Source organism: Nannospalax galili, unplaced genomic scaffold (assembly GCF_000622305.1).
Source record: "Nannospalax galili isolate Female #2095 unplaced genomic scaffold, S.galili_v1.0 scaffold263, whole genome shotgun sequence".
NCBI classification, from domain to species: Eukaryota; Metazoa; Chordata; class Mammalia; order Rodentia; family Spalacidae; genus Nannospalax; species Nannospalax galili.
In genome coordinates, this window is record NW_008350402.1 from 1,002,014 (window position 1) to 1,014,690 (window position 12,677).

Genomic DNA, 12,677 nt, shown 5'->3' on the forward strand with positions numbered 1-12,677 from the left:
TGGTCTCTGATAGTTCTCATTCGTTTAATTTAAAAATTACATTGAAGGGGCACACATGTGAAGGGGCACACATGTGAAGGACAACTTGCAGGAGGGATCAAACTCAGGTTGTCAAGCTTGGTGGCTAGTGCCTTTACCTGTTGAACCATCTCAGTAGTCTATAAAACATTTAGAATTTAAAAATATATAAGAACTTATATTGCCACATTTAACCCCTTCCAATGGGCAATGTGTGATTTTAGCAGAAGTTTCTCATTTTATTCTATAAAGAGGGCAAACATCCAATGATAATCATACACGAGAAAAACTTCTAATGTAGGAAACACAAACAGAAGTTTTTGGAATACAGAGAATAAAACTTGGTAGTTATCAATATTCTCTTACATATAGGACTTGAATTATTTTTTTAAAGGTTTTTTGGGTTTTTTGGTCTTTTTGAGACAGGGTCTCCCTGCAGCCCGAGCTGGCCTGGAACTCACTATGTAGACCAGGCTGGCCTTGAACTCACAGAGATCCACCTGCCTCTGCCTCCCAAGTGCTGAGACTACAGGCGTGCGCTACCACGCCCAAGTTTTATTTTTATTTTATGTATATGAGTGTTTTGTCTGCATGTAAATTGTCATGCAATGCCTCTGAAGGCCAGAAGATCCCCTGGAACTAGAGTTACAGACAGCTGTTAGCCACCATGTGGATGCTTGGAACCTAACCTGGATCCTCTGAGCAGCAAGTGCACTTAAACACTGAGTCAGGTTTCCAGTCCTAGGATTTAGCTTTCTTGAACTTCCTAAGTGAAACTGCTTAAGACAGTTGCTAAGTCAGATGCCATTAATCTGCCTCCTTCTCAGCTTCTAAAATTCTGTCAAACAAGTTTCCTCTCCTATTTTCCTGTCTTTATGAATTTATAACCCATCTCTTTTTTCTTTCTTTCTTTCTTTTTTTTTTCTGTCTTTTTTTTGTCTTTTTTTTTTTTTTTTTTTTTTTTTTTTTTTTTTTTTTCCAGCTGTCCTGGGACTCACATAGCTTCAGCTGGCCTGGAACTCACAAAGATCATCTGGCCTCTGCCTCCCAGCACTGGGATTAAAGGCGTGTGCCACCACTCCTGGCCTCCTTTTTTAAAAAATAATAAATTAATTTTAAAAAAATAGAGGGCTGGAGAGATAGCTTAGTGGTTAAGAGCACTGGCTGCTCTTGCAGAGGACCTGGGTTCAGTTCCCAGCACCTACACGGCAGTTAACAACCACCCATGACTTCAATTCCAGGAGCTCCTATGCCCTCTTCTGGCCTCTTCAGGCATTGCATGCATGGGTAAACTTTTATACATTCAGAATACGCATACACATAAAACAAAAAACAATAAATACATTATAAACAATTAAAAACATATCTAGTCATCTTTATTGTTATTTTTAATTGAGTAAAATGTATATAAAATTTTATATGAAAATTGTATATACTTATACAACATTTTTTTTTTTGGTGCTAAAGATCAAACCTATGTCCTTGCATATGCTAACCATGTACTCTACTAATATCCCCAACCAACATGTTTTAAAATGTCTACATGTTGACTTAATTAACATATGCATTACTTTTCATGCTCTCAGTGATTTTCAAGTATACATTGGTATTAACTATAGTCACTATATTGTATAATCTATTTTTATATGTGTTCTTCCAAATGAAATTTTGTATTCTCTGACCAACATCTCCCCTCTGCACCAGTGTCTAGCTCCTAGGTAACTACCATTCCACTCCTTGCTTCTAAGAGTCTACTGCTTTAGATGCTTCATCAAAGCAATGCTTGGCTTATTTCAGTTAATATATGCCTACTAGGTTCATCCATGCTACTGCAAAAGACAAGATTTTCTTCTGTTTAAAGGCTAAATAGTGTTACAGTGTGTTTATATACCAAATTTTTAAAGTCCACTCATCTTCTGATGGACCTGATGGACCTCCAAGGTTGGTTCCATACCTTGGCTAATGTAAGGTAATGAATAAATGATATTTAACACACTGATTTAAGTTCCTTTGGAATAGTCCCAGTAGAGAGACTACTCAATTATACAGGAGCTCTAATTTTTTTTAGGAAATTCCATACTGTTTTCCATAATTTATACTTAACAATCTTGATTGACTCAGTAATTTTGATTATTTCTCAGAAGAATTTCTAGGATTTTCTATATAGACAAAGGGTTGGAAAACTGGCCACAGGCCAAACCTGGTCCACTGACATTTGGTTGGTTTGGTTGGTTTGTGTTGTGTTGTGTTGTTTTGTGTTTTGAGACTGGGTTTCACTATGGAGAACAGCCTGGCCTGGGAGATCTACCTACCTCTGCCTCCTGAGGGCTGGGATTAAAGATGCTTGAACTCACTGGCTTGTTTTTATATAGTTTTTATATGACCCCACTGGCTTGTTTTATAACACAGCCACATCCACTCTGTGTAGCTACTCCAACACCATACAGTTATAAAGGCTAAAATATTTATCAGTTAATCCAGCACAGAAAGTTTGTTAATTCCTAATAGAATCATATCATCTATGAATGACATTAAAATTTCCAATCCTTGGGGGATGGAGAGATGGCTCAGTGGTTAAGAGCACTGACTGCTCTTGCAGAGGACCTGGGTTCAATTCCCAGCACCCACATGGTGGCTACAAACCATCCTTAACTCCAGTTCCAAGGGAAACTAAAGCTTTCTTCTGACCTCCGCAGCATTGCACGACACAGGTGCACTCATATACATGCAGGCAATACACTCATACACATGAAATTAAAAATAATAAATAAAATATAAAAAATTTCCAATCCTTATATATAATTTTTTCTTTCTTTTATTGCACCATCTTTTTACTGCACTATCTCACCCATGGCATTAATGAACAACAGTAGTAATGTTAGGCATATTCTCTTTTCTAATTGTATAGAGAAAACTTCTCAAGGTTCACTATTTAAAACTGTTCTGAGGTGCTGGGGATATGAGGTATCAGTTCGTAGAGTGCTTGCCTAGCATGCACAAAGCCTTGAGTTTGATTCCCAGCGGCACATAAACTGGTTGTGTTGGCATATACCTGTCATCCCAGCACTCAGAAAGTACAGGTAGAAGAAAAAGAAGTTCAAGGTCATCCTCAGCTACATGGGAATTTCAGACCAGCCTGGGCTAGAAAATGTGTCTTTGTTTTTATTTGTTTTTATTTTTTTTAAAAAAAAAAGAGGGCTGGCTGGCCAGGCAAGGTGGTGCAGGCCTTTAATCTCAGCACTTGGAGGCAGAGACAAGTGAGATCTCTGTGAGATCCAGGCCAGTCTGGGATGTTGGACACAGTGAGTTCCAGGTCAGATGGGGCAAACAGACCTTATCTATAAAAACAAAACAAAAGTACTGAATATTCTCAGTGTATACTTAAAAAAAATTTTTTTTAATTATTATTTTCATTTTACATGTATGAGTATTTTGCCTGCATGTATGTACATGCACCATGTGGCCAGAAGAGGGTGTCAGATCCCCTGGAACTGGAGTTCTGGATGGTTGTTAGCTGCCATGTGGGTGCAGGGAATCAAATTCAGGTCCTCTGGAAGAACTGCAAGTGTTCTTAACTGCTGAGTCAATTTTTCAGCTCTTTTTTTGATATTATTGTGAACAGAAATGTTTTCTTTATCTTTGGATTATTCACTGCTTATAAAGAGAAATGCAATTGATTTTTGTATATTAATTTTGTATATTTTGTGCACTTGCTGAAATCAGTTCTAGGGATTTTGTGGATTCCCTAAGACTTTCTACATAGAAGACTAAATCTTTTGTATATGAAGACTGATTTAATATTTCTTGTCTGATTACGCTGCCACAGCTATGCTGCACCTCCAGTACAATCTGGATGAAAGTGGTAATAGCTCTGTTCTCAGTCTTATGGGTAATCAGGTTTTCCACATTATGATTTTAGCCAGAGATTATTCATAGGAGCTCTTTATTAGGCTGAGAAAATTCCCTTTTATTCCTAATTGTATCACAAACAGGGGTTAGATTTTGTCAAGTGTTTTTCTGTCTTTATTAGGATGACCATATGGGTTTTGACCTTTACTAAATATTACAATAATTGATTTTTGGACATTAAGCCAACCCTCCATTACTAGAAAAAATTCTACTTGAAGCATATAATCCCTATATATGTAGCTAAATTTGACTTGCTAATATTTTTATTGGATTTATTATTATTAATAATTTCATATATGTATGTAATCCTTTCTGATTACTCTCACTCCACCCTCTCTTCCTTCCACCTGATATTGAAGATTTTCTATATCAATTTTTTGAGGGATTATCAGTCAGCAATTTTCTATTCTTAGGATGTTTATCTGATTTGGGTGTTAGGGTAATACTAGACTCAAAGTATTGAGTTGGGAATTGTTCTATTTTCTGGTTACAATTCACTATAAATGTTTGGAAAAATTCATTAATGAGGCCATTTTGGTCTAGTCTTTTCATTGTAGGAAGACTTTTGGGGGGGGTCTTTTTGAAACAGGGTCTCCCTGTAGCCCCAGCTGGCCTGGAACTCACTATGTAGACTAGGCTGGCCTTGAACTCACAGAGATCCACCTGCCTCTGCCTCCCAAGTGCTGGACTACAGGCGTGTGCCACTACACGCAGCCATTGTAGGAAGATTTTTAAATCATCCGTTCAATTTATTTAATTCAGAAGTTCAGTCCACTAAAAGCTGCTTCTGCTGAACCATGGCGTACTGGTCAGAACACAGTCTTGGTAAAAAGTCTATTTCCTCTTTAGTCAGTTTTGCTAAGACATTATTTTTTTGTTTTTGTTTTTAAAGCAGGATCTTACTATATGGCCTAGGCTGGCCTTGTACTCTCTGTAATCTTTTTGCTTCAGCCTTCCAAATGCTAGGACTATAGGCATGTGCCACTACATCTGGCTTCTAATATATATTGAATAAAATGTTTATCTCATCAAAGTTTTTAAGTACATTGGCATAAAGCTAATATTGCTATTTTATTATGTATATTTGTTGTTGCTCATTCTGTTTGACTTTTTAATTACTATTTATTATTTATTTATTTATTTATTATTTATTTAGTGTATGTGTGTGGGCACACATACCACAGCATGCATGTAGAGGTCAGAGGACAACTTTCAGAAGTTGGTTCTCCCTTTCCACATGGGTTCAGGGTATCTAACTCAGGTTGTCAGGCTTGGTGGCCAAGCATCTTTACCTGCTGAGCCTTCTTGCTAGTCCTACTGCTGCTGTTTTGAGACGGTCTCACTATGCAGTCCAAGCTGGCCTTGAGCCCATGATCCTTCTACCTTACCTTAGCCTCCTAAGAGTTGGGGTTACAGATGTGTGCCACTTATATGTCTGGCTTATATTTTTGTTATATCTCCTTTTTCATTGCTAGTATAGTTTGTCTTCATTTTTTATCTTGATGAATCTTTGAATCTAGCCCAAAAATTGCCACACAATTAGCTTTTTCTTTAAAACTTTTTTTATCTGAGTGTTTTGCCTGCATGTATGTAAGATGCACCATGTGTGTGCAATGCCTAGGGAGGCCAGAAGACGACACTGCATCTCCTGGAACGGAAGTTGTTAGCTGCCATGTGGGTGCTGGAAACAGAACCTGAACCCTCTGCAAGAGCAATCAGTGCTCTTAATTGCTAAAGTCATTATGTAGTTCTGCTGGGATTAAAGGTGAGCACCACCATACCCAGCCTCAATTAGCTTTTTCAAAGAACAGACTTCTAAAACTCTTACTGTATCTTCATTCTCAATACTGATTTTACACCTTTTTTATCATTTCTATATATCTAATTTTATTGGGCTTACCCTTTACCCCAAAAAATTTCTTTAGTAAGTTCATCAATTGTCAGTCTAGCTTCTAATTTCACGGCATGTAAGAATTTCCTTCTTTCCCTCCTTCCCTCCTAGACAGAATCTCACTATGTAGCCCAGGTTGGTGTCAATCTCACAATCCTCCTACCTCAGCCTCTCAAATGCTGGAATTACAAGTATGAATTATTATTCTCAGCTAAACAAGGGAACTTCTAATTAACTGTTTAGTTAAACTGTACTGAATTTAGAGAAAATGGTTTGTGTGACATCTCTTTGATACCAGTTCAGCCATTCACTGGCCCATTTTTGTGTCTACCTTATCTATTAGTAAAACAAATGGAACTGTTATTTTCCACTGAAATGGTGATTTCTTTTTTTTTACCTTGTAATTATGTCAAATTTTGTTTCTTTTAATACTGAGTTTTATTTTTAGGTGTATGTAAGAGTTCGTTTATAGTCTAGTAAGTAGATTATAATATACTACTACAATATAATAGTCTAGTAATGAGGCTTTTAATATAGTAGTACCTTTATTGGTACTATAGTAGTAGTAATGCTGTTTGCCTTACATTCTATTTTGTCTGCTATTAATGTGGCCAACACTGTTTTCATCTCATAAGTACTTACCTGGTTTTTAGCCCTATTTTATCTTCAAGTTTTCTGGTTTTATATATTTTAAGTATTTCTTATAAAGAACATATAATTTGATTTTACTTTCTAATTCAATTTAACACTACTTCTTAACTGGCTAGTTTAGTATTAGGAAACTCAAGGCTTCACACATGCTAGGCAGTTACCCTACCATTGAGCCACATCCCTGGCCAATTTATTACATTTTATTTTGAGACAAGATCTCACTAAGTTGCTCAGTCTGGCCTTGAACTCACAGCTGTTATACCTTAACATTCCAAGTAGCTCAGATCATAGACCCAACTTGTTTTTGTTTTCTAGCACAAGGTGTCACTATGTAACACAGGCTGGCCACCACGCCCAGCCATTCCCACCCCTTTTTAAATGATGCTTCTAGTGGAAGCATAAAATTCATTCATTCAGTTTTTACTCTTCTACTAACTTGAAAGTTATCACTTACATTCCTATTCAAAATTTCCTTACTAAAAAAATTTACCTCGCCGGGTGTGGTGGCGCACACCTTTAATCCCAGCACTCAGGAGGCAGAGGCAGGGGGGTCTCTGTGAGTTCAAGAACAGACTGATCTACATAGTGAGTTCCAGGACAGCTGGGGCTACAAGGAGACCATCTCAAAAAGACAAAAAAAAAAAAAATTACCTCTATATTTTAATAAGTACGTTAGTCTTTGAATAAAGATAATTAACAACTCTTTTACTCAATTAGGTGTAGCTAGAAATTTTTTTTACTAAGAATATCCTCTGTGTTGGATAGCTGTAGTGTCAGCTTGACACACCTGGGTTGAGGGAGTGATGTGGGAGGGCCCAGCCCACTGTAGGTGGTGCCACCCCTGGGCAGGTGGGCCTATGTTGTATAAAAAAGCAGGCTGAGCACAGGCCAGGGGAGCAAGCTGTAGGCAGTGTTCCTCCATGGCCTATGCTCCAGCTCCTGTCTCCAGGTTCCTGCCCTGAGTGTCTACCTTGAGCTCCCTGATGAACTGTGACCCAGAAGATGTAAGCTGAATAAACCCTTTCCTCCCCAAGTTGGTACTGGTCAGAGTGTTTGTCACTGCAATAGAGAACCAGACTAGAACATCCTCTTTTAAATATAACTTCTGAGGGTCTTCAGACTGTAATATGTTAACTATATTAACAGTTCACCATAGTTAGCACAGGCACATTTTAATTATTTACCAAACCTCAACTACTCTGCAAATAATTTCTCTGTAAGGAAACATTTTCTTGCAGTGCTTCACTGCTGAGGCAGAGCTGGCATTTTAGGTGGGACAACTGGCCCACTGTGTAACTATCCTATGTACTATAGGATGCTAAGAAACAATGTTCCCTACCAAGTAAGTATCAGTAGGTATCCTCTTTTTTCCCATAGACAACTCAAACTGTCCTACGCATCATTTCTAAATATTCCTTTTGGATTAGTATCACTCAAATGAGAACTACTCTTTTAATGGAAGAAAACAAAATTTAAGGGCTGGAGAGATGGCTCAGCAATTAAGAGCACTGACTACTCTTGCAGAAGATATGGGTTTGATTCCCAGCACCCATACAGCAGCTAACAACCATCCATAACGCCAGTTCCAGAGGTATCCAATGCCTTCTTCTGACCTTCAGGGGCATTGCACAACATGGTTGCACCTGCCTACGTGCAAGCAATATATTCATACACATAAAATTTAAAAAAATTACAAAATAAACACATTTATAACTGAAAGACCAAAGAACAAGAAATATTTTTGTTTCACATAGGAAATAAGAATATTTCCCTTATATTTAGGAAATTCATTTTATAAACCAGCTTTCATCATTAGATATATGACTTGATCTCCTGCCCAATTTTCTTTCTTTCTTTTTTGAGATAGGGTCTCCCTAGGTAGACTGGGTTGGGATTCACAGAGATCCACTTGTCTCTGCCTTCTGAGTGCTAGGACTAAAGTTATGCACCACCACACCCAGAAATTTTCTCCAATTAAAAAAAAAATCTATTTTTGCAGTTCTGAGCCCCATGCAGCTTAGAAAAGCACTTTGCCACTGAACTATACACTCACTTCCAATTTCTTTAGTTGCAATATATGAGTAAGTGTAACAGAAGAAATCATTTTCTTGGGACAGGGTCATTTCATATAGGCCAGGCTATCCTTGAACTTGCTATGTAACCAAAGATGACCTTGAACTTTTGATCATCCTGTCTCCATCTCCTGAGTGCTTATATTACAGACATAGTCTCCATGCCTGGTTTTCTGTAGCACTGGAGATCAAGTTCAGGGCTCATGCTAGGCAAGCATTCAACCAACTGAGTCACATCCCTAGCCTAGGAATCACTTTTTGATTGTTTTCTTTATAAAGCTAAGTTTTTTGCTTTGTTTTTGTCTTAAGACTAGAACCAAACACTGAAGCTGTTTACCATCTCAAAAAAAAAGTTTTACAGTATTATATTCCTAACATGGTCTCCTATACACAAACCTGTTAGTGTCCCAAATAATGACATTTCCATCAAATCCTGATGTTACTAAGAGTCTTGTATTAGTATCATATTCGATGTTCTTCACCCAGCTAGTGTGACCATGTAAAGTGCATACTTTGGTGTTCAATTTTCTCAGATCCCATAGTGCTATTGTAGTGTCATCAGAGCAGGTAGCAAACAGCCGGTTATCAAGAAATCTACAAAAGCAGAAAAGAAAAACTGGTTCATTTAATCTCTTTTTAAAGAAAATTTGACTTCAGAAACAATCTCTATATTCCCGTGTAGAAAAACAAAGGACTACAAACTCACTGCAGAACCCAATGATTTTTGACACAATAAACAATAAGTTTAATTTGCACATAGTCAGGCTAGTATGATTTAATAAGAGTTGCACTGTGATTTGCTCTGTTTAACCGCTGACTTTTATTTGGAACTAGAAATTATAAGTGCTTAGAGAACAGTTGGTAGAAAGAAGACTTTAGAATATGTTTAGGAAATGAAAACTGAGAAATTTAATAGGTGACAGACTTTAAAGACTCGATTGCTGAGGGTGACAGCACAAAGGACTTTAAATAATAAAGGTTTGTTACAAGTCACATCCCTTTCTACTTAGAACATATTTATGTACAATACTTGCTATTCAAATTGCCATCATTTTTAATCCACTAATTCAAAATCATTCCCTAAGTAATCTCCCACAGTGCACTTTATTAGTCAAGAGTATAAGACAGACTTAAACTATAATACAGATTTAAAATCATTTCCTACTAATTTCTCAATCCTTAGTGACAATATATTTCATACAAATACTTTTTTTTTTTTTTTTTTTTTGGTCTTTTTGAGACAGGGTCTCCTCGTAGCCCCAGCTGGCCTAGAACTCACTATGTAGACCAGGCTGGTCTTGAACTCACAGAGATCCGCCTGCCTCTGCCTCCCGAGTACTGGGATTAAAGGCATGTACCACCACACCTGGCTTATATAAATACTTTTTTAAAAGTGACAATTCATGTTTGAGTTTATGTCTAATTTAATGGTAGGATGGTGTCTTTAACAAATGCTGTTACATATAACTTTCTAGTCTTTTGTAGAACAAATAAATTCTAGAACATCTTACAACATAATATTATGCATAATCCAGTCAGAAATAAACATCAATATTCACAAACAGCATCATGACCTTTACTGGAACTTATCAAGACTTTAAAACCCAGGTCCACCTTCCTCCTCTACTTTAATCATGTTTTCTTTTTAATATTTAGCTATCATCCCTCTCCAGGAAGATTTCCCTCTCTATCTAGCCTGGGGTAGATTTAAAAAATTGCTAAAGTTCTCCAACCACTCTATACTTTTTTTTGGTATATGTATACATATGTGTGTGCATGTGTGATATTTGTGTGTACACATATGCTTATGGAATCTGAGGTTGACATATGTTTTCCTCTATTGCTTTTCACTTTATTTTTATTTTTTTTGAGAAAGGGTCTCCCTGTAGCCCCAGCTGCCCTGGAACTCACTATATAGATAGACCAGGCTGGCCTTGACCTCACAGAGTTCTACCTGCTCTGTCCCCCAAGTGCTAGGACTAAAGGCATGCACCACCACACCCAGCTACTTCACCTTAGTTTTTGAGGCAGGGTCTCTCACTGAACCTAGACTGTTTCAGCTAGACTGGCTGGCCAGGGAACCCCTGGGATCTACCTGTCTCCACCCTCCCCTACCAGCACTGGGGTTCAAGATGAGTGCCACTTAGCTCAACTTTTATGTGGGCACTTGGGATCTGAACTCAGGTCCTCATGCTTGTACAGCAAACACTTTATCCACAGAGCCATCTCTCCATCCCAGGCAGTCTACAATTCTATCAAAGTATTTAACACTATAGTGAAAGGAATAACTTTACAAAGCTCTAAATGCCTTGAAGGCAAGAGGAAACTGCCTAGCACATGGTTAGAGATTTAGTACCTAATATAAACAGTGCCAAGCACATATGCTTGTTTATTTTACTGACTTACTTATTTAGAAACAGGGCATCAAATAGCCCAGGCTGGCCTCAACTCACTATGTAGCTGAGGGCAACTTTGAACTTTGGATCCTCTTGCTATGGCCTCCTGATTGCTGGAAGTACAAGAGTGGGCCACCATGTCCAGTTTACGTGGTGCTGAGGATTGAACCCAGGGCTTGATGCATGCAAAGCAAGCTCTTTATTAACTAAGCTCCATCTCCAATCCCATCAATACATGTTAAATTAATAAATGAAAGGAGTTAACTACCCAGTGGCGAAGAAAAAAAATACATTGTTATATAAACTAATTATATAGAATAAACGAAAGAAAGAAGGAGGTTAGGAAAGACTATACAGTGGTGCCATCTGAACTGATTACAAAGATGAGCAGGAAACTCCCCAGAGATAAGCAAAGGAATACAGGCAGTAGAGTGCTAGACATGGGAAAGTGGAGGTTAAAGAGGACGTTATCATTGATTTATTCCAGTGATTCCCAAAAGTTATTTCTTTCTCTCTATTTATTTAGAGACAGGGTCTCACTATGTAGTCCTGGCTGGCCTGGAATTTGTCTCCAAATGCTGGGATTAAAGGAATATTGGGATTAAAGGTGTGCACCACTACTCCTGGCTCGAACCTGGGTTCTCTGCAAGAGCAGTCAGTGCTCTTAACCATTGAGCCGTCTCTCCAGCCCCTTATTTATTATTTTTATTTTATGTGTGTGAGTGTATTGCCTGCATGTAGGTAAGTGCACCCATGTCGTGCAATGCCCGCAAAGGACAGAAGAGGCCGTCAGATCCCCTGGAACTGGAGTTACATACAGTTGTTAGCTGCCATGTGGTTGCTGGGATTCAAACCAAGAACAACCAGTGTTCTTAATCACTGAGCCATCTCTCCAGCCCTTTACTGATATTTTTTAAAGTAAGACTAGTTTAATAATTTCCAACACAGTTGTATAATTCAATTCAACAAGAACTATACAACTGAGAAAAATGCATCGCCAAACATTTTAGGGCTTGAGGGTACAGCTCAGCAGTAAAGCACTTGCTTCCTTAAGCATGCATGCCATCTTGGGTTTGATACCAAGAATCAAAAAACCAAACAAAACTATCTCTCCAGCCCCCAATAAAAGGATATTTTAATCCCACAATGTAGAAAGAATCTTGGAGCTGGGCTGGTAGCACACACCTTAATAACAGCACTTAGTTCTCAGAGAGAACTCTGAGAGCTCAAGGCCAGTGTGCTCTACATAGAGAGTTCCAGGCCAGCTGGGGTTACAGGAAGACCCTGTCTCAAAAAAAGAAAAGAAAGAATCTTGGAATTCTTTGGGGGCTGGAGAGATGCCTCAGCAGTTAAGAGTGCATACTGCTTAAGTGAGTTCAGTTCTGAGCACCCATGTCTGACAGCTCACAATTGCCCATAACTCCAGCTCTAGGGGATCCAATGTCTTTGGCCTCCCATCTGAGGGCATCTGCACTCACATGTACATACCTATTCACAAGCACACACGTACACATAATTAAAAATAAAATTTATTGGGCAAGAATTAACAAATGGGACCTCATTAAACTAAAAAGCTTCTGTACATCAAAGGAGGCAACCAGGGAAGTGAAGAGAAAATCCACAGAATGGGAGAAAATCTTCACCAGCGACAAGCGACAAGTTTTAATATCCAGAATATATAATGAACTCAATAAACAGAGAATCAAGACAAGACTTAACCCAATCAAAAGATGGGTTAAG

At 38.1% G+C, this 12,677-nt stretch overlaps 1 protein-coding gene across 2 annotated transcripts in view; it reads right to left on the reverse strand.

Annotated features, from left to right (window-relative positions):
* Positions 1 to 12,677, reverse strand: part of Dcaf10 (DDB1 and CUL4 associated factor 10) — a 61,363-nt gene that overhangs the window by 14,354 nt on the left and 34,332 nt on the right. Inside the window, exon 3 of one of the 2 annotated variants that reach the window (XM_008847672.2) lies at positions 8,938 to 9,135. The exons of the other annotated variant lie outside the window; for it this stretch is intronic. Coding sequence (XP_008845894.1) covers positions 8,938 to 9,135 — 198 coding nt within the window. The remainder of the gene's footprint in view (positions 1 to 8,937; positions 9,136 to 12,677) is intronic. 2 annotated transcript variants of the gene reach the window in all.